The sequence below is a fragment of the Lissotriton vulgaris genome, chromosome 1_1 (assembly GCF_964263255.1).
Source record: "Lissotriton vulgaris chromosome 1_1, aLisVul1.2, whole genome shotgun sequence".
In the NCBI taxonomy this organism is placed as follows: Eukaryota; Metazoa; Chordata; class Amphibia; order Caudata; family Salamandridae; genus Lissotriton; species Lissotriton vulgaris.
Genome location: NC_141685.1, coordinates 594,278,243 through 594,301,291, shown reverse-complemented (window position 1 = coordinate 594,301,291; position 23,049 = coordinate 594,278,243). Strand labels below are relative to the sequence as shown.

At 39.8% G+C, this 23,049-nt stretch overlaps 1 protein-coding gene across 2 annotated transcripts in view; it reads left to right on the top strand.

Annotated features, from left to right (window-relative positions):
• Positions 1-23,049, top strand: part of MCOLN3 (mucolipin TRP cation channel 3) — a 426,432-nt gene that overhangs the window by 364,382 nt on the left and 39,001 nt on the right. For both annotated transcript variants that reach the window (XM_086936329.1, XM_086936328.1), the window contains exons 10-12: positions 13,594-13,695; positions 13,938-14,060; positions 18,964-19,170. In XM_086936329.1, the coding sequence (XP_086792455.1) occupies positions 13,594-13,695; positions 13,938-14,060; positions 18,964-19,170 (432 nt within the window). The remainder of the gene's footprint in view (positions 1-13,593; positions 13,696-13,937; positions 14,061-18,963; positions 19,171-23,049) is intronic.

The window sequence follows — 23,049 nt, the reverse complement described above, 5'->3', positions numbered from 1 at the left end:
CTGCTATATCGAGTAGTGCGATGACCCGTCTAGTGTGGTCTGTAGTCCGCCTACCTGGGGCAAAGCCATGTTGCAAGGATAATATCAGCGCCACTTTAATCTTATGTAGACGCTTAGGGATTATCTTGGAATATAACTTGGCGTCCGAATTCATAAGCGAAATCGGACAATATGAAGAGGGTAGTTCTAGTAATTTGACTTTTTTTAAATACTACCATGTCCGAGCACTGCCACGATGCAGGGGGGATCCCGCTATATTGTACGCCTAAAACTAGATCATGTATAAGTGAAAGAATCTCGTCCGAGAGCATTTTATACACTTCTACTGGGATTTTATCCGGTCCTGCTGCCTTCCTGTCGGAAAGAGACCCTAACGCCTCCTGTACTTCTTCCATGGTAAATTCTTCATCTAATTCCTGAGTTGTACCTTCGTCTACTCTAGGTAGTACGGAGCTTATAGGGTCAGGGTTGGGGTCTGTCTGATTTGTTTCGGGTATGTCAGGTTGATACAACCTTCTGTAAAACTTCTCGAACCACTCCATAATCTTTACGGGGCCCGTCACTAATTGATCCCTGCTCTTCTTGATTTTTAGGATGTTATTCTGGGTACTTTTTTGCCTCGTTCTTAATGCTAAAAGCCTTCCTGTTTCCTCACCATATTCATAGATTTCTCCCCGATAGGTTTGGAACTTTTGGGCCACCCTTTCCTGGAAAAGGCTTTTGATTTCTGCCTTTACTACAGCTAATTTTATCATGTGTTCCTGCACTAGCTCTTCCTGGTCTCCCTTGGCTATTATTTTGATATGCTCTGCCTCTAGTTCTGCCAGTTTCCCTATTAATTGATCTACCTCAGCCTTTCAGTGTTTCTGATGTCAGGCCACAAAACCAATAATTTCTCCTCTTAAATCGGCTTTAAAGGTGTCCGATACTATCTATCGAGTAGCACTATATCTATTGCTGTTAAAGATTTCCGCAGCCCAAAGCTTAATATGGGCACAGAATCCCTCATATGTTCCGAAAAGAGTTGGGGTAATTTTTAATATCTAGGTTTTCCACCTCTTTACTTGAGGCTAAACAATTGTCCAAACATACAAATTTCCTATGTGGGTGAGAGTAATAAGTGTATCCAAGATCATTTGTAGTTTTTTCCACCTAAATATCCACCAGTCCATAGCTTGCCATAACTGCATTAATAGCCCGATATACTTTAGGTTTTCTCCCTGCATATTCCTGGGCATGAGTTTGGGCTTTTATAACCTTTAAGTGTATGTTAAAATCACCACAAATTAATAGTGGCTCTGGCCAAGAGGCAAGATCAACTTCAAGTTCTTCCCAAATGTTGGGGTCATCTTGGTTAGATCCATATATGTTCACCAGTGTCCCCCCGTCGGTAACCCAACAATTGTCCATCGCCCCCATTTATCCGCTAGTGTCCGCGTAGCCATACCTATACATTGCTTAATATATATGGTTACTCCTCTAATCATAGTAGTTTGGGAGGAGCATGTTGCCAAATTGTAGCCCCTAATCTCAAGAGTGTTTTTATTGCTCCAAGGTATATGTGTCTCTTGAAAACATAGTACCTCTGCATTATTAGTTTTAAGTATTTAAAAAACCCTATCTATTTTCTTTTTATCATTTAAGCCACCCACATTAACTGAACATATCTTCAACTATCCATAATGTCCGGTAGTTTTCCTCATTACTGACCAATGCTTAACACATTTTTTGATCACGTCCTTTCCTTCAGAGTGATATATACCTGATTTCCTTTTTTCTTTTTTCACCCCCATCCCTTCCCCCCACTTCCCTGTCCCTCCACCCTGGCCTGCCCCTCTGTTCCCTCCCTCTACAATGGTGCTCCCTGCCCCCTGGCTCACCCTACACCATGGAAGCTTCCAGACCGAAGATCTTTACGTGTGATGCCGCAGTGCAACACCATGATCAGTCCTTACGTTATCCTAGAAAAGGAATAAAAAATAGAAACAATTTTTTTAAGTCTATATGTAGAGATACAAAGAAATAAACTGCAGTGTAGCGAAACGAATAACAAATCAAAATATTAGAGGGTAAAATAGAAGTATATCGCGTTCTACCATTTTCATAACTCTGGAGCAAACTCAAGTTATTTTAGGTTCTTGCTTCCCTTTTGTTTATCAACAGATCCCTAACCAACATATTAACCCCCCATTAATAAAAATTACTAGTCATTCCCCCTCAGATTATATTAACAGTTTATAAATTTTTAATCGACCATCAAGAAAGAAAAACCTTGTCCTCTTATGCCCCTTATCCCTTTAATTCTGCCAGTGCTTCCTGTGCTTTGATCTCTGAGTTATGGTAATGTATGTCCCCTCTCTACTATCTTTAGCATGGCCGGGTTAATCAAATAAGCCTATGCACCCTTCACTTTAAATAGGACAATCAGTTGTCGTAGTCTTCATCGCCTTTCAACTGTTGTGAGACTAAAGTTTGGCCTTGCAAAGAAGACAGCGTCCTTGACTTTCCGTTTGGCTACTGGCTTGGCCTTTTCCCAAATGCTCTGTCGTAATAAAAAGGTTCCAAAATAAAACAGAATGGCTCTTGGTTTTGTGTCTGGCACAGCTGAAGCTTTCAAATTGAAAGGAATTTGATGGGCGCGTTGAACTGCTACCTGCCAGTTCCATCCTTGCAGGTCGGGAAATGCATCAGAGCCCTCTCGCCCCTCCGGAATATCTAAGAAGCGTAGGTTGTTGCGCCATTGACGATTTTCTTGCTTCTCTACCTTCCATTGAATATCTGTCAGTCTAGCCTCTTGGGTCACTGATTGCACCTGGACGCCTGTGCCATCATCGCCCAAGACTCTAGTTCTTGTCTCCAGCTCAGGTAATTGATCACTGATATTTTCGCAAACATTTGCCACTTTCCGAACTGTTCCCTTCATTTTGCGGAGAACCAGTTGTGAGCATTTATTGTCTAGCCTTGTCTCTTCCCGACATGATTGCTTGTAGTATGACATCTAGCGTTGAAACCGAGCTGCCCTGAGAATCTTGAGGATCTTGAAAGGTGGTACCTGTGTTCCCCGCCATACTCCCGACAATAAAGACGAAGAAGAGTATTCCCAGTTCAGGTCTTCTTTCCTCATATTTGGATTTCTCCCGGCATGACTTGACCTTCTACATGCTTTGCGCAGAGTAGCAGCAGAGCCCACATCACTGGTATAACTATCGCTAGAGCCTATCCAAGAGCTAGAATCACCCACTGAGGCAGAACCATCCGACAAGGAATAAAAGCAATCTGCTTCCCTTCCCTTTTTTTCACAGCCCGGATCTCATTACTGTCAGATAGCCCTAAATCATCCACGGTAGTGGTAGGATGTTGAAGAGAAAGTTAGTAACTACTGTTGCCGTTGCCGAATCACATCCCTGCCTTCCAGTATTGGCAGCTGCGGAGTTCCCTGACAAATTGGGGTTCTTGCTGGTAGTGATGTTGAGGCTTGTAGCCTCCTCTGTTCTGCGCCTGGAAGCGCACCCTCGGTCTCCCAAGGTTCATCCCGTGGTTCCCTAAAAAAGGCTGTGCCTGATTACTTTTTGAATTGTACTGAGTTGTAATTACTTTCTGGCTCATAGTATGCCTCATTGCCCTCACCATCTGATTCTGAGGTCTCGGAGAAGGTATTCACTCTCTGCTGTTGGTTTCTATTCTCATCAGCATAGTGGTTCATTAGATGTGCTCCCAAAGGAGCTAGAAGTACCTACCAGGAGGGCAAATTCCTCGTCTGTGAACCCAAATGTTTTGAGTTGAGCCATGCTGGTTGAACAAAAAAAGGGGGAGGGGGAAAAAAGGATAAAAAGGGGAATACATTTTTTTTTAAAAAGGGTTAATGATATATAAGAGAAATGAGCACAGAAAAACCAATACTGATCTATTAAATAACAAAATAATAACACAAGAGCAGCCCTGCACAGACAAGCTGTGGGTAACAATAGTGAATAAAACAAGGACCCCCTGACCACAAAATTATATGCAAATCCTAGGTCAGGGAAAAATCATATGTGTAAACATGTACCTAGGCATTCACGGTTGCTTGTCTAAGAAATAATATGAAACCTAAAGTCCATTCTCAAAGATGAAATTACAGTTTTATTGAGAGCATATCAATGAATTTAGTTAAAAACAAATATTTAATTAATCCAAAAAGTTATTATAAAAATAGTCCGCAGGGACTATACATAAATTCTCAACATGAAAGGAGAAAATAAGCATACATCAAACAAAGGTGAAAGCACCTACACAATGTAAAAAACAATTGTAAGCAAATAAAAAATACAAATATCTAGCACAATGTAAAAGCAGCCCTGCACAGACAAGCTGTGGGTAACAATAGTGAATAAAACAAGGACCCCCTGAGCACAAAATTATATGCAAATCCTAGGTCAGGGAAAAATCATATGTGTAAACATGTACCTAGGCATTCACGGTTGCTTGTCTAAGAAATAATATGAAAGACCATTCTCAAAGATGAAATTACAGTTTTATTCAGAGCATATGAGTGAATTTAGTTAATAACAAATGTTTAATTAATCCAAAAAGTTATTATAAAAATAGTCCGCGGGGACTATACATAAATTCTCGAAATAAAAAGGAGGAAATAAGTATACATCAAACAAAGGTGAAAGCACCTACACAATGTAAAAAACAATTGTAAGCAAATAAAAAATACAAATATCTAGCACAATGTAAAATAACAATAATATGTGGCACAAAGGTAAATAATCTTGACGCGCGTTTGGGCGACCAGCGCATTCTTCAGGACAAGCCACAGGTTAACCTAAATAATAAACAACATAATTTCTACATTAAAAACGAGCAAGATAACATATTTGTCAACAATGACAGTTCATGTTATATTAACTCTATATACATTCCCAAATACATATCACAACACACAATAATACATCTATGGTACAGAGAATTGGTCAAAAGGTCTATCATACATCAAGTCTAGCTCATCAATAACCATGAGCATCAATTGTGAATTTCTGTGCTCATTTAACATTGAACCAACTTAACTAGAGGTACGTTATATAATAATAACAATATTGGTCTGAGGTTGATAAAAATGCAGTATGCACAATACAAGGCAACTATTTTTAGTAGATTAATTAACACCAAGCAACGGATCTTTTGGATTCCCTTTACTTTGATAACATAGATTGCCTGGTCAGATTTTTTTTACCTAGTTAGGAACACTGCATAGTGAGTCTGCTTCAAATCAAAATCAATTACGTTCTTGTTAGCAAGCTAGATAATCGATTCTTCCTTGCACTATAGATGAGGGTAAAAGGATATCTTTTGATGGTTCTTGATAAATTTACGGATTTGAATTCCGACTCTGTTGATGAAAAAATTAATTGTCATGGATCTATTATATGATATAAATATATATTGCAGATATTCCTTAATGTATTAACCATCTGACTCCCTACCGAACTCGCATCTACACTGAGCTGGTAATCTATAAACTGTGAGTAGATAACGAGTAGCCATTGGAGGAGATGACCTATTCCTATTTCCAAGGGTGCGATAACGAATGTAGATCAGTAAAGGCATAGTTACCAATTATTTTGAAGATTCAATGAAATCGCCTTATAGAAATTCAGTCTTCTTCACACCGAGAAACGGTGGAGCCTGTGACCAGAAACATAAGGATAAAAATTGATGGTCAACTCTAACAAATATATAGGGTAAGTTATAATCCCTTTTTAGATAAGTTTCATCCATAATACTGACCTAAAGGAAATTGATGTTCCTTTTACAAGAGACGGGAAGCCAACGATATACAAAAACTGCACGATATCGATGCAGGTTAAAATTAGAATCGTTCCAAGACTGCTCCAGGTACTTATGCAGCTGATATAAAGGTCTGTGGTAGAAAATAATACCGAAAGAATGTCACATGGCATACATTGAGATCAGGTGTTCGTTCGAATTCATTAATACTTTTATCAATTACCTGATAATAAGAAAGGTTTCACCTCGCCTCCGCGTTGCCGATGTAACAATATGATGCTTGTTCGGCTGTTAGGAGGTTAAGCAGAGAAACACGAGAAATATACCATTAGCAGCTGTATTTGTGCTGGCTAATTGAATTCCAGGTTACTTTAAAATCAATGGCTACAGTTTCTATTATTTTTTAGTAGGTAACCAAATTATAAATGTGCATATTAGCATGCACCCACAAAAGAAAAATAATCTTCATCTATGCAAAAACATTACCGAGCCCAGGTTTACAAATTACCTGTGTATAATTTTGAGGCAGCGTCGGCGCGGAGGCTGGTCACACGATCGAAACCGGCGCGTCTTTTGTGGGCAGAAAGCCTAGAAGCATATCTGCAACAGTGTGGCCGGGCAGACATTGCTTGTGCAGGGTTCTGCCTTTCCCTTTCACCTCTGGTGCAATCACGTTCCGGGTTACTGCCGGATCTCACCGTCCCAGGCGCCGTGCTGTTCCCAGCTCAGTCTTCGTTGTACTGCTAGTAGAAGTCGCTCTGATACCTTCTGTCCCCAGGCCCCCGGACTTCATCTGCATCCTACTCTGGGAAGGCTTTGGCTTCATACTACGCAGTGAGTAGGCGGCCGGGGGGGGTAACGTGTTTTCAAGCACGTTGCTCTGCTTGTAACATGCAGCCGAGAGCTCTTGTTGACCCGCGATTGTTGAGCCTAGAGACGAGTGATTGTTATCCCACTCTGCCTGTGCTCCTTGCAAGGTATCGAGGATTGTCTGTATTGATGTCAGCATTGCTTTACCCCCACTCCATACAACTACTATCGAGGCGTGCTGATCCTAGTGTTGCGAGCTGCTGCAGTTACCTCAGCTGACCGCCATCTTGCTTCCTCATGATTGGTTTTTACAAAGACAACTCTCTCTAGTGACAACTCTGAACATAACACATTTTAACATGGTGAAGAATAAATAAGGTGCAATTTGATCAAAAACTGAGTCTTATCTCATGCAATTCTACACAGCATGAATATTTCTGTTTAATGACAACATGCACTCTCTACAAAACAGTTCTCTACATGGTGAAACCTAAGTGTTGAAGAGCTTATTAAAATTATATTTTACCTGAGTGAACTGCATCTATGATTCGATTCAGTTAGAGTAGACTCTGTAGTGTGAAACAGTTAAGTATGGGTGTAAAAGCTTTAATGAGAAAGTAAGCACTCTGCAAACACCATTCTTTCAGTAAACAGGGTTAATAATGGGCTTTGAAAAAACAGCCTGTATAGTAGCACATCACTACAAAGTAAACCCTTTTTGTAGATGGTATAACAGAACCGCTATGTACACCTAGAACTCAATACAACAATATTTCAATAGCCACCTATGAACTCAACAGTATATCCCAGCTACAATCAGCTACAGTTCAATAGCAAGCTCTCTTAATTGATATATGGTACTTAGTTTTATAAAAATTATGAAATCTGAACAGCAACTAACACAGTAAAATTAATTTAGACAGCAAGCATAAATGTATAGTTACCACCAGAACATCAGCATTACTATAGATTGTTTATTATAAACTCTGATGAGCACAAGTCAAAGAGATTACACTTGCTTCATCTCCAAACCAGTAAGGCAATCTCAGGTTTTGCAACAGATATAAATATCTGAACCTTCAAGCCTTGCAGCCAGTCATATCATAGTTTTTTTTTTACTTTGTAGAGAGAATGTCAGCTATTGTTTGACCCTAATATAAACTCACTCTTGCATTCTTCACACAACAAATGTATCTCTTCTACATTACATGTACTATATGTACCAAAATCCCCTTTAAAGGTCTTTTTAAGCTTTTTTTGAAACTTTATTATGTTAACCTAATTATTACCATTGATAACCTATGCATTATTTGTATTGCTTTATTGTTGTTTTACCAGTTAATGACACTTGCACTGTGCTATACATACTTTTTTTCTCTCCCTGGACAATCACCCTTGTGAGATTCTTGCTGGATTGTAAAAAGACCTTATGGCAGGGGCGGTCTTGCGAGAATCTCGCTGAATCGAACAATCACACACCTCAAGCTTCACCAGATCCCTAAATTCTTTATTTTGGGTATTGTATGTGGTAAGAAATCGCATCTGGATTTGAATCTTTTCCTCCCTAGAATCCTTCTTGGATGAATAGGATCACCTCACATTTTCTCCTATTTGCTGCATATCATGCTTCTTCTACCGCTGTTCCGCTGTAATCCCTCTCAAAAAATCTCTGGCTCATCTCATTCTGACACTTGACTAGCTTCAGTTAGGGTGCTGCAATTTCTATTTGTTCGCAGCATTTCACTATATGGATTGCTGTGTTGCATATGGGTCGGGTGAAAGCTGGATGTATGTAGGGTTGTATTTACTGCTGTCTCCTCCCTGTGAAGTTTTTTCACTAGCTTTCTTGACTCAACATACACCTCTACATCTAGAAATGTTACACTGCTTTTACTGACGGTACATTTCAAATTCAAACCATTATTGTTACACGATTCACAAACTGCTCTGTGTAGTTGGTGGTAACCCTTCAAATCACAAATACATCATCTATAAATCCTCACACCAGCCTACATGCAAGCATGCATAACTGGGGGCAAAACAGGTGCCCATTGCAGCCCTGCACTTTTGCTGATATAGATCACCCTCAAACAGAAAGAAGTTATCTTCCAGCCACCTCTTTGCCATGGACATCAACATTTGGATGTGTTTCCATAGGCTTACTGGTCTGTTGCTTAGGAATCATTGATGGCTCTCAAACTGTCATTGAGGGCAATGCTAGTGTAGAGGGTCGTTATGATCAATGCTATTAACACATGGTCTTGTTCCATGGGTATGTCGTAAATAATTTTCAAGAAGTCACTGTTGTCCCTTAAGTACGATGGTAAATTTGCTACGTACGATTTTAAAAAGAAGTCAATGTACTTTGATGTGTTTTCCATCATGCTTCCATTTGCTGATATAATTGGTCATCCGTGGGGGGCAACTGGCACTTTTGTGCACCTTTGGAATCAAGTAAAGAACTGGGGTCCTAGGAGTGTCATTCCTAAGATACCTAAATTCATCATTCAATAGTAAGCTCTTCTCCAGCCATTGATCTAGTTCTAGATGTATTTAGCTTGAGCTTTGATCATTGTTTCTTGCTTGCACTTTTTATAACAGTCCCTCTGATTTTGTTGTGTGCGAACTTCCTGTAAGTACATACTCATCGGCCTCAGGACAACATTTTTCCCTTTGTCGGAGATCCATTTTACCACATGCTTGTTTTTCTTGAGTTTCGCCACCAAATCATGATATTTTAATTCACTGGCTGTATGTCTTCTGCTTCCTGTATGATACCCCTATTGAGCCCTTTCAGACCTTCAGTGATTAATTAATGAAATGTATCAATGTTATTTTTTGCAGTGGTTGGTGTCACTCTTGATGATGGCCTGAATGGTATGGATGTTGCTTCGGCAATTTATATTCTGTTCTTGAATGATGTCCTGAATCATTAGTTCAGCATTAGGATCTTCATTCTCCATTTCTAATTGTGTCAGAGTACTTAAAACAGAGAGATCCACAATAGTTGTGCACCTATTGTTGTTCTTGGTTCGCCCGTCCCCCTGGCATTTTCATTCACTTGTTTAGTCAGTGTATGCACTTTTAGAAGTTTGAATTTCCTTATGTACTTGAAGGTGCCAATTCTCACCTGAGGATAATTGAGTGTATTCTTTGGACAGAATGAAAGTCCCAACAATAAGATCTGTTCTTCTGTTTTGTATAGTGTTAGATTAGTAAGATGTATAATCAACATCCCTATTTCAGATTTACTGTTAGTTACTTGCATTTTCATACTTTCTTGGTGTTTCCGTTTTGTCTTCCTATCTCTTTGTCACTGTTGTTGCCATCGGCACCTCCAATTAGATTTTGAGACCTTGGGTTTTGAGGTCTGAGGGTTGCACGACGGTCCAAAGGTAACAAATCCGGTTCGTCCGACATTGTTATATATCTCATCGAAGTTGAACTGCTCTGGCCACCAAAACCCACTGCACTCGCAGGCGGGTGCTCGTACCACTTGAGGGGGGACTCAGGCTTACATTCAGCTCCACGACATCAAAAGAGTTTAGGGGTGGGTAGGGGCAAAGGGTGGTAAGGGTATTTTTAGGGTTTACGTGTGGGTGAGCATATAGAGTTGTAAGGGCATTGTTAGGGTTTAGGGTGGATAAGCATATAAAGTGGTAAGGGTATATTTAGGGTTTGGGGTGGGTAAGGATGTAATAAAGTAGGGGGTGTTGGGGGCTCCCCCAAAAAAGAAAAAGAAAATAAATAAATAAATATAAATAAATGTGTGGAGAGAGAGAGAGAGAGAGAGGTTTAACTTACCTTATTTATATGTACCTGCCTTTTACAGACATGCGTGGTAAAGCATATGCATGGTAAAGGCATGCTTTGAAAAGGTATGCTTTGTAAAGTTGTACAACCATAAGAAGGGATGTTTCTCCTTGTGTGCTAGGTGTCATAATGTGATTTCCTTACCTCGGACCTCAGTGTTTCAAATGGGGCCCCAGTCAGCAAAATCAAGCGATGTTCATCCAGCCCTAAATAGGGTGCGGTATGTGAAATCGTTGACTACCAGCTTGGTGAGGGACGTGCCTCTAAATCAAGGGTTTGAAGCTGGAGAGCCAGCTTTGGCTACTCCAGTAAAAACCCTGTAGTTCTCCAAACTCAAAAAAGGGAGGATGAACTGCAAGTTTGGGATGGGAATAAAACAGTATAAATCCACCCATCCGGACACCTAATAGGAACTTGTTCCTTCTACATTTCCACCAATTCATCTGTACTTTTCTTAGATTACCATCTGTTGCTTGGGAAATTCTGATAGAATTAATAGTAAATTAAAGTACCAGCTAGAATTTAAACATGCAGAACAACTGAAAGGTGGTCTGATTTTCAGCATTAGGGGCTTAGTTGAAGGTAGGATAAATTCAATCGCAAGGTAAGAGTAGGGAGAGCCACATGGAAAGATGCAAAATCCAGAAGCTGACCTTTGTGATTGCCACAATATTTCAAAATGGGTACATGAACTTGAATATTCTTACCCTAATTGCACTTCTACCAGCAAGAGTAAACATATAGGTTCACTTCACAAAGAAAGTAGTAAACCTGCACATGCAAGCGTACACCCTTGTCAATTCATACACATTCCTATCAATACTCATGGAAAGATCTACCAGATGCATTTTCCACTCATCTTCCTGGGATGGTCATGTGACTTTTTCAGGGAGCTCATACTCCCGATATGCGGAGTGCTTCAAAGCAGGGAACTCTGCATAGGGGAAATAGAATACCCTGTGCAAATGCACACTTTTGTTTTCTTTGGGAGGAAAATATTTTTCTGGTGGAGAAACCTCTTCCCCGACACCCTCACCAAATCTGAGTGTGATACATTCCTTTTTCCTCTCTGAAAAAGGGGCAACCCTTCCCTAAGTCGAAAGGGGAATGAGATGAGATGATGAATGATGACAAAAAAACATGTGTATGGGTGTTCACAAATGTTCAATGCTAACCATGCATTTGAATGTCCACTTCCCACCTCCTGAAAGGGATGTATGGGTGTGGAGAACTTTGAACTTGCGGTGGAGATCTCCTCACAAGTAAATGGACTTAGGCCTGCTAGAAATTCCTTTATGAAATCCTGGCAGCCATGCGATCTGAAAACAACCTTTGTTAATAAGTGTTGATGTGTGCAATTATGTTGGGAAAGATCCACAAGTATCCACCTTATTACTAGCCGGTGCAAGGTAAGAGATATCCCCACACTGAAAATGTTTTCCATGTGGAGAAAAAAAACAAAATAGGGTAAAGATGTGCAAATGCAAACATTGTGTTAGTCCTAAATGTCCATCGCAGAACACCTGGAAATCTGCAGGAGTACAAACAGAGGAAATAGGAGCATGACTCTGCGATTTCTGAAAATACTTCCTGTGCTTTTATGAATCTCATGAAATGCATAAATCTGCAAAAATTACAGTTGCATAAAATTTGCATTTGCATGTAAATCATGTCCTTTATCTCTACATAACATACTATCCCATAATAGTATTTGAGCATTGATAATAAATATGTACCTTCTACTCAATCTTCCTGTGTAGATTAACTCAGGGACTGGAACTGGCTGAGTGAAGTAAGAGGTAGTCTCCCTCCCTTGGAAAACTCAATTTGGGATGTAGATGATACTAATAGCTTTGATCCCTAAATGCCATTCTCTGCCCTTGTGCAAACTTTTGGAAAATGTTTTCACTAAACTTTTGGAAGGAGCTGAAGTGTTAGATCCATGGCAACTCAGATTCCACCTCAGCAGACTGTCTTGGTTATGGTGGAGACTAATCTCATGGTCATTCTACATTAGAGTGACAACTCTTAGAATATCATCTTGGATCTCTACACTGAATTTGCTACTGCGGATCATACCATTCTGACCCAGTGACCTGGAGGAAGTTGGGTTGGAGACCCAGTGTCAATGTGATTTGCATTATTTCTTGGTAATTGTTTGCAGTGTTACTCGCTACACTCTATACAACTCTGAAGGGGCCATTCTCAGTGGGGTACCACTAGGCTCACCCCTATTCCTGGTGCTTTTCATACACATGTAAGACCCCCCAAAAAGTCCATGCAGTTTTTTGTTTGTACACTATTTCCTATGTAAATGACACACAGCTAGTCATCTGCCTTGGCAAACCAATCCCCATTTCTGTCCTGCATTTGAGGGAGCATTTGCTGGCGACCTAGCAATCTTTGTGTCACACATTCTTCCAAATAATTGTAAAATGACAGAGCGAGGGACAAGTGGGTTGATAGTATGGAGAAACCCCCAACTGTTGAAATTAAATCCCTCACTTTACATTAGCAACTGTCCTTTCATGCACATTTTGAAGCAGTGGTCTGGTCTTGGTTCCAAATCCTCTAATTTTGAATGAGGGCTCAAGATCAACATGAGAACATAGTGTCTTACTCTATACTCTGCTGATTAGATGACTGCAGCAGCCTATCATGTGGACTAGCATTTATTTCTTGGCAAAGTTACGTAGAAACAAAAAGCTTTGCATTTCGAATCATTATGCACCTGTGGAAATGCAACCATGTCTCCCATGCATGTGAAAGCCTGACATCATTGTCAATTGGACAGAGATTCTTACATTTGTGCTCTTTGCTATCTGCAGAAGTCATTCAGCACTGAACCCACTTGATTGTTCAAACATTTTGTAAATTACACTCATGGGTGATCTTCCATCTACATCTCTTTCCCCCATGTGTAAATTGCGTGTTGTGGAGGTATGTTTTCAGGATTATTGATACGTAGATCAGGAATAAGTTCCCACTTTTCTTCTTGCTATCCTTAGTCACCTTAATTTTTTAAAGATCTCTAAAGCCCTGACTATTTTTTTTATTTTTTGCTGCTGCTTTTAGCCATTCTGGTTATGTTTGTTTCTCTAGTAATGTATGTATGGATATTATACACGTATTTAGTAAAGGGCTGAAACAAAACGTCAATATACAATAGTGTGATGCAAACTCTGTTTTTTCTTACAGAGTTTTTCAAGTTATGCCATTTGCAGTATACTTTTGGGAACCTCTACGCTGTTTGTGTGGCTTGGTGTCATTAGATACCTTAGCTTTTTCAAAAAGTATAATGTAAGTATGTAATTAAAGAAATAAGGATTCTGTCTTAGAAGTAAGAGATGTGTTTTAATGTTGCCTTGTTTTCATTACTCTTCATGCCTTGTTTGGTTTCTTCTTAATAAATGTAGCATTTTATTTTTAAACTAATACAAAATGAGAAATTAGCAGTGCCACAATGCTATTGTTATTTAATTTATTCTTGTTTATAACGCAATATTAAACAAGTGCTTAATGTTTACCATACTCTTCTGCAGCTTCTGATTTTGACGCTACGGGCAGCATTACCCAATGTTATTCGATTCTGTTGCTGTGCCGCCATGATCTACCTAGGATATTGCTTTTGTGGATGGATTGTACTCGGGCCTTACCATATTAAGGTATTGCAATATACTACTTAGAAAAACAGAATTATAACACACCTTCTTTCACATTAAATTTTCATTGCTGTATCAATCAATTTTTGAACACAAATGCACAGTTAGGCAAACTTATTTTGCAAAGCTTTTGTTTTGTATGTCGCAATTATAAATAATCAAGATCCTTGTGGTCTACTTCCAAAGTCTTTTGAGTATCTGCTTTATAATTCAATTAATTGTTTTCACATACTGGGACTTCTTCTATCTTCCGTAGTATTAAATTATGAAACTTTGCTTTAAAGATATCAGTGTAAATCCTATTAGGGTAAGAAACGGTTATGACGGTCAGGTTGAAGTATTCTCTTAAATAAATTAATTCAGAATTCTATAAAATGTTTCAATTGTATTTAGAATTTTGTGATCCCCTGTCAAATATTATGTTCTTCTTGACTCACTCAGATGTTCTATGTTTGAAGACGAAGACAAATTCAAAGGGTTCTTCTCAAATGACTCCCATTTTTAGTGTCCCAAGTCTGTTCTTGATCCTTCCTTCACATTTCTTCCAGGAGAGAGTTTATTAGCATTCTGATGTACCTATTTCCTCTTGGCCTTTACTGAACAGATCTTCATCTCATTCATTGACTCATATCTCACATGTTTTACCAAGTGTCAGTTATCTGAAAGTGTATCAGCATCAGTTGGCAAAATGCTCATTCTGGCCAAGAGGGAAATTGATAGTTTCCCTCTTTCATAGCATTCAACTGACTACATTTTATCTTCTTCTTCCCGAAACCACTTAACTATTGACATTGTACTCTAACCACTAAAACCTTCTTACAGCTAAAAAAAGTGCCCCCTCTTCCCCACCTTTAAAATCACGATTAATATAGCAGACCTTAGCAAGGAGACTTATTGGCTCACTCAAAAAGCTGCAGGAGAAGAAGTAGTCACCATAAAGAGAACAATGTCAGAAATATTTCATAAAAATACATTATTTTTATCGATTGTCTATTGCTTTAAAAATGGAAGACTGAGCAATAGTAGAAAGGTGCAACGAGGTCCCTTGAACGTGCTTCATTTATAATCACAACACAGATTTAAAGTCACAACCCCCCACACACCTTTTGTCCAGATTTAGTATTTTGTGCCTACTTCTGCCTCAAACTAGAACCCCCAGCCTAAAAACTGGATATCTGAATATGTGCAAAAAAGTCCTTAAAACCGAAATCATGATAAGTAATTTATATCAATGTAGATTCTGTGCTCCTTGTACAAAATCTCACCATTCTCACTACCACCATCCGTGGTTGCTAATACGATCCACTTCTAACTTCCATTATGATGCTTATAGAACTTTTGTGCAGCATTTCTCCTTATGATTTTCAGGAAATTAATATAAAAAATATTAAATTCTAGTAGTGTTATCAAACTACAGAATTGTTTTAGTGCAAAGTTTTCTGTAAGTTTGAAAAATACATGTGTTACATTTGGGGAAGCTATCATTTTAGTTGGTTAGAAAAGTGTAAATGGTTTTAATTAGGCACACGTTTAATTAAAATTAACATAATATCTGTCCTTCAATAATATATCACCCCTTCCACCATTGTCTTAACTATGACTTTAGGTTGCGCAAGGTCAAATATTTATTGGACCATAAAGAAGCAGTTTTACTAACAATGTATGTCTATAACTGTATTTTAGCGAGCATGAGACCCCATGAAAACCTTAGCAAGAACATTATTTATCTACAGTTTTTCTGAACTCCTTGGGAAAGTTTGGGATTTTGAGTTCCTTTGAATTAGCTCCTTCTACTGTTACTACCTATAATTACCACTTTGCAGTGTGTAGTATGGAAATATACAATTATTTCAACCAAAAGTTCCACAGTATGGTTATATCACATAAGCAGGACTAGGGGCATGATTTGATGTTTGATGGATGGATTGCTCCATCACAACATAACAGATTTCCAGTCCACTTCATTACAAGTGCCATACCATGCAGTGAGCTTGAAATACGACAGAAGGGATTTCTGTCACTTTGTGATAGAGTGACCCATCCGTCAAACTTTAAATCAATTTCTAAATCTCCCAAGAGAATATTTTGTCAAATGGTGGGCCTTCCAAAAAAGGAGGCATTCCATGATCCAAATTCCTCAAATACTAATAAAATGTAGGAAATGCATAATAGTTTTCCTCATATGAAAGCACTTCCCTCACCTGCACAAGTTAAAAACAAGCATTGGCACTAACAATAAGTCTGGCCAGTAGCACTGTCTGGAAGTTGTTGGATGGTCCAACAAAAAAGAAAAGGAAAGAAAAAGAAATGTTACCTTTCACAGGCAAATTTGAAGGATTGAAGCAGAAGAAACCCAAAGGACTGCAGCAGAAGTGACGGTGTATGCAAGTATAAGTAGATATGTTTGTATTTATTTCTTTTTTGTATCTCAGCAGCACTTAAGAAATCTGTCAGTTGTCAGACCAGATCTCAAAAGTACTTTAATACAAAAGGACAGCTAAGTACTAAACAAAAGTTACAAATTACAGTTGTCAAAATTATATAAATTATAAACAACCCATCCTAAGAGAGACTCACAAGGATTTGCATTGTGCAGGTCCGCCCCCGAGGTTTGTCAGAGTGGACACCAAGCACAAAAACCCTTACCTTGACTATAGTAGTCTGCAAGATTTCATGTAACCACATGCCTTTTAAATCTAGAGGTTTGCACCAAAGCTAGAAAACGTGACTTCTAAGGCCACATTACTGGGGTATAATTTGACCAAAGGGCCTTTTTTATGCCTATAAAGAAATGGTAACTTGTAGTATACCGACAACTTGTTCCCTCAAATGAGCTGAAATGCTCTGAGAGAGCATCTCTTCTGCCACGCCTTGGACTGATTATCCTCACTCCCTTGTAGATGTCTGCTCTACTCGTCTTCAAGAGTACTTGCCACTTACTGATGATACTTTTAGAAAAATCTTGATATCGTTCAAAAAATCGTCTTAGTTATTCAATGATTGTAATTTAAAAGTGGTTAGCCTGTATCTCACTACACCTTTACCTTTAATCACCAGACTAATCAATCTCTTTGTCTCTCTATGATTAAGGCCTCAAACACATCGTCATCACTGCTTTTGCAAAGAAACCTTTGGCGGATCCAGACATTCATTTAAACTACTGACCTACATTAGGCTATTCTGTGTTACTGTGACACTTGAAAAAGTTGTCATCTGTCAACCATCTTCACACCTGGAATCAAATGACATTCTCAGGGACTTTCATTTGGGGTTCAGACACCTCAGAGACACAAAGTCTAATGTCAGAAATCTGATACTGAGTACCCAGGACAAAGGAATATTTGATTTTATTAAACCCCCTTCACTGCATTTCAACACTATCAGTCAAAAGGTGTTCCATGGCTACCTGTCTAACTTGGTTATATCATCAGTATAGCACTATTTCTGTTTTACTTCCTTCCTATTTTTTTTTTGCAAAGAACTGCAGAAAAACTTTGTGGCAGGCTCACAGTGCCTTGGACCAGGTACATAGATGATTGAAAGATAGATTACGTTTGGATATTATAAAAAAAAATTGGAGTAGCATTATCATTTGGAGTAATAAATTGACTCTGTGTGTTGGTAGAAAGGTAATAAATACTTGGATGAAGATTCTGCAGGATAGAGGGGAGGAAATTGTTTTTTAGGCATTTGATCTACAGCCTGAGGAAAGGAGGAGAGGCACTTGATGGCTGGCCAGAACTCATGATAAAATGGGTTTTAGTGGTCTCTTGAATTTGAGAAAGTCAGATTCCATGTAGAGAGAAAAGCAAAGATGAGCATTCACATGAAAGTTAATTCCTATGAATGTAATGTAACAAGTCTGGGCAGTAAATTAAGGTTAAGAGGTTTAGTGGGAAGCTAATGGACAAGCAACTGTGACAGGTACTTTGTAGATCAGCCATGTTACGCTTTGTGGATAGTGCATAAGAATTTCAAATTAGCTTTTTCCTTTGCAGTGATTCAATAGAGAACCTTTAGTGCAGACATAATAGCGTCTTTTATTTCAAGCTAGGGGTGAGCAGAGTGGCTCTGAATTATTTAAAGTTTGAATATGTATTTGTTAGGGAGTCCGGTGTTGAGGCTATTAAGAAACTGGGGAGTGTTCAGCTCCCACAAACGTTTTTTACTACATTAATGGAAGGAAGAAACTGCACATCCAACACTATTGTGTTTGCCTGCCCGGTTCCTCAACTCTTTCTCTGCCGGGTGAGGCCGCCACATACAGCACTATATCACATAACCAGCCATGCAGCTGGCACCTCTTCCCAGATACCCCTACAGAGATCACGCTGCACAAGCAGGTGACCACAGTCCATTTGCTCACTAGTCCCACCCTTCCACATCCATTCAGATAGTTGCTGCTGGTATTTCAGGGGGATTGGCAGTTGTCAATCCCTGGTGCATTCATCCCCTGTGCTGCTGGAGGCAGGAATGAGTTAGACTCAGAGAGCGGGGAAAGTGTGGAAGGTGAGTGTGCAGCAACTTGGGTGCCAGATGATTTATTCTGAAATTAGAACTGTACCACCTTCCACGGAAGATCCAATATCATATGATGCAGCTAATTCCATACCATAGGAAATGCCCAGTCCACACTCCCAATGTAATTTACCATAACCTGCACAGTGCTGCCTGATGCTGCTTCCTGTGTTTGCAACGGTAGCTGACACACCACAGAGCCTGTCCACACACTGCCAGATTGTCCTGTAGGCCATTTTGACCCTAAACCCTTTCATATTAAGTGCTCATATTGTTACATTCCCCAGCACAGGAGTAAAAGCTGTATACGGCAGGGAGATTTACAAACTCTAGAAATTGAAGTTCTGGAGTACTTCTTTACTAATGGTCTTACTTCTTGCCTGTTTAGTTTCGCACCTTGAACACTGTGTCGGAGTGCCTTTTCTCCCTGATAAATGGAGACGACATGTTTGCCACATTTGCTCAAATGCAACAGAAAAGTCTGCTGGTGTGGCTCTTTAGCCGGATCTACCTCTACTCCTTCATCAGCCTCTTCATCTACATGGTGCTGAGTCTTTTCATTGCGCTTATCACGGGCACGTATGAAACAATTAAGGTATGAAGCATTCATTTTTAAATTCATTAAAAAGTTGTCATGCTTATTATGAGATATTTCATATGTTTATAAAAACTCCTCTTACATTTTTTTCAAGTTATGTTCGCTCACTCTACTTGGATACATTGCTTACGTTCCAGATGAGCACATATTCTATTAAATTGTAAGTAGACTTCGGACCTTCAAGTCTAAGTGGTGTGCCTGGCTATCTAACTCAGTGGCTACGAAGGCCCTTAATCCTTCCTACCACAAATGTCAAGACAACAATGTTTAACTTCCCCGAAGTTTGACACCTAGCTTGTCTCTTCAAGGATAAGTGGGAGCTCAATCACTGCAGCAAGCCACTCTCTAAAATGCCATAATGACTTCTCCAGAAAGGGAATATGACGATCAGTTTTCACTAGACACCTACCCAGCATGAAAACAAAGATGACTTTATCACACTACCGCAACCTGCACATACTCTTTTTATCATGTCCTTTACTGCCTCTTTCATCTGAATTCAGTGAGTGTACCTCACCTTTAAATGCATTGAAGGTACTCCTGGAGGCTTGCATTTCTGCCCCTTATATGTTAGTCTGTACATGCAAAACACGTCAGGTAACACGCATTGGAAACTCCAATAGGTCTGACATGTAATGTCAAGTGTAAGCTAGACCTATTGCCTTGGCCATTTCTTTTTATTTTACTGTAAGTGTTGCAGTTAACAGGGGCCAATATGACAAATTAAAGCTCAGCATCCAAATGAAAATGAAACATTGGAATAAGTAGTCTGAGACAAAACCCTTATCTGGGTGTTTGGGCGGTGACATGAATGTTGCCAGACAGCAAAGCCGTCTGTTGTCAGACCTAAACAAAATTCATAACTCCAGCTACCATCTGCATTTTGCTTCACTAAGAAATGTTTTTAAAAAAATCATACATCAAGAAAAACTGTGGGATAACAAAGTTCACAGTAGCAGGATCTAAAGGTCTAGCACACTACTACTGACCTTCTGTGCCAAACTCTTCCTGCTTCGCTTTAGAAAGCATGTAATAATGCTCTTCTTCGTAGGCTTATAAAATCAGAGGGAAACCCCTAGCCAGAAACAGAGATCGGAAGAAGAGGTATCCAAAATATCCAAAAGTACTTATAAGACTCAGCTGTTTGTATTATTATTATTTTTTTAATGTTTTATTATTTTTTAACAGTAACTCTGCATTGATTGCACAGTATCCATAAATGATTGGCATTACGACTCCCATAACATTTACACTTCTCTGGCAGGATCCCATTCTGACCCCTTCCAACCCTTATCCCTCCCTCCCTTGCATTGCTTAGAAACTGTTTGTATCATTAAAACAGATAGGTCCTGAAGGTGTATGCACATATGTAGTGTTATCTTCCAAACAAATCATTACAAGAGGTGCACTGTTTACCAGAATGAAGTATCTCCTGGCACTTCTTTTTACTTAAGTAATTGTAATGTACATGAATACATCTTGTCACAAAAAAATGAATTCAACTTTCAGTCACTGATAGTAACTCCTTTATGGTGATATGCTTTCATTGTTTTAAGTATGATATTGATCTTGTTTGAGGCACCTGTTATTTTCATTATGCAGTACTTTTTAAGGATAGTGATTTCAGTAGGTTAATTTGTTGTAGCTTTTCTACCATCGAGCGTATTCAGGCACAAAAACGGATCCACAGATCCAGTCTGAAAATGCTTCACCTGTTTGATATTTTGAGGCTTTAATCTTTTCTTCTCTATTTTTAGGTGTGGGTTTTGAGAGTGCAGCTATCAATCTGACTTGTTGTTTCTGATACACTTACAGTGGGCTGTGGGTTTTCCTCCTCCAACCACTGGCTTTTTTCTTCCAGACATTGGCTTGAGACTTTGACAATCAAGCCATGGCTCAACTTGGTGGAGTATTTCTCTCTCACTTTAATGCTATTGGCTGTATGGGTGTACCCTTCTTCTCCAATTTATGAGTGTTTGCTCTGCAAAGCACGAGGACTATTTTACATCTCAATTACATTCTACATCACACTCTTTGTAACCTTGAATTATTAATGTCACACGTGACTTCTCTACTAAAATCAATCCATTTTAAAAAATATTTTGATGTGCTCGGACTGTTTTTGCAGCTCTTGTCAATGCTCAAATTTGACTCCGCCCTGACTTTTTATTTTGACAAATCAGGATGCCTGAACCAACATTACCGTCCAATCTCGCAAGACTTGGGTGCCATTTTGAGATGTCCCTAAAAGGCAAAAATAAAGTAAAGATCACCCCTCTCACTGTCAGGATTCCCCGGCCGCTGGTAAATCACTGCCTGCAGCTTGAATCTGTACCGAGCATGAAAAACTACAATTCCCATGATTCCTAGCGCGGCGCGTAGGAATGACGATATGCGAACAGGAAATGGGATATCACGGCGTTAGTGGAAGACGCCTTGCCGATTATTCCTTCCTGGCGAGCAAGTAGGACTGCTCGTGTGACTTGTTCTTCGTTTGGTGCTGTCTTCAGTGGGCTGAGGTAAGCTCACGCCGGATTGTACTTCGGACCCGTTGGAATACTAGGTGGGGCTTAGGAAGCGCCCGTATCGGTAGCTGATTTTCCGATTCTTGGAACTCTGTTTTCACCGCCTTGTGGATTACTTGGGAGGGGCTTAGGAAGCGCCCACATCGCGTTTTGCGAGCTTCATATTCAGGTTTCCCCCGATCAAGGGGGGTGCTTGTATTGTGCTGAATTATAAACTACTGTTTCTGTTATCTCCAACTTGGTTGGGTTCTACTTTCTGGTTGGATACTGAGGCTAAGTATCCTTGTACTTGTGGAGAAGTGTGGTTCCTGCTTTTCCTTGCAGAGTCGTATCTGCAGGGGAGTTAAGTCCTTAACAACCTTTGATTTATGCTGGGCTGTTTTCTTTTGGTTCTTTGTTCTTGGATTAGTACCCTAAAAGACTCCCATTCTAGCTGGTTGAGATACGTTTAGGGTGCTTTGTGCACTTACCTGTACTATATTTAACTCCACATCGGAGGGGATGTTGTTTTCTTTTCACTGGACTGAGTGATAGGTTATGTGAATTCTTGTTGGCCTTCATGTCCTCTTCCATTTCTCAGTAGGGTAGGTGTTTAAACGTTCTTCCTCATATACTGTGCTTTTGAACCCTATCCGTAGAGGCGGGCAGGAAGGGGCATATTTATGGTCTTCTTTATCTATTTAAGCAGGAAAGTCTGGGAATTGAGAAGACGCCTGTTCTGTCACTCTTCGTTCCAACCTACCTGTATGATCTTTCAGGTGGGTGACAAACATAACATATTTGGTAGAGAGAATTTAGGTCTAGAGTGACTCTCCCATTGATCCCCTGCTTTATATATTTACAGGTTACCAGCTCCAGTCGCCCAGCTGTTCCCCTCCGGACTTCCCTATTTTTTCCCCCGCTTGATCTCCTTAATAGTCTGTGTTACTAATAGCCAGACTTGGGATGATCTAGAGGTGGGCCCCTTTATAGCATCAATCCAATCCTGAGGAGCAACGACGACAGGCCTGACAGAATAATCGGCCCACGAGTTCTTCTCCTCCTGGTTGTGTTGAATAAAGGGATGGCCACCTTAGACGATGTCCTGGCAGCGTTAGCTTTAGTGCAAACGGAATTAGCCACCTCACGTCAAGAGACCGCCGCACTGCAGGCTCGGTTTGATGCCGCACAGCGAAACCCTTTTGATGCAGGGGCCCCTGCCCCTCAACCTGCCTCAGTAGTGGTAGAAATGCCTTCCCCTGTACCATTGGCCCCCCCTGAACGATTTCTGGGTGATAAAAAAAGGTACAAGCATTCATGACCCAGGTTTTGTTACACTTCACTTGTAAACCTAAGTGTTTCTTAACCAACC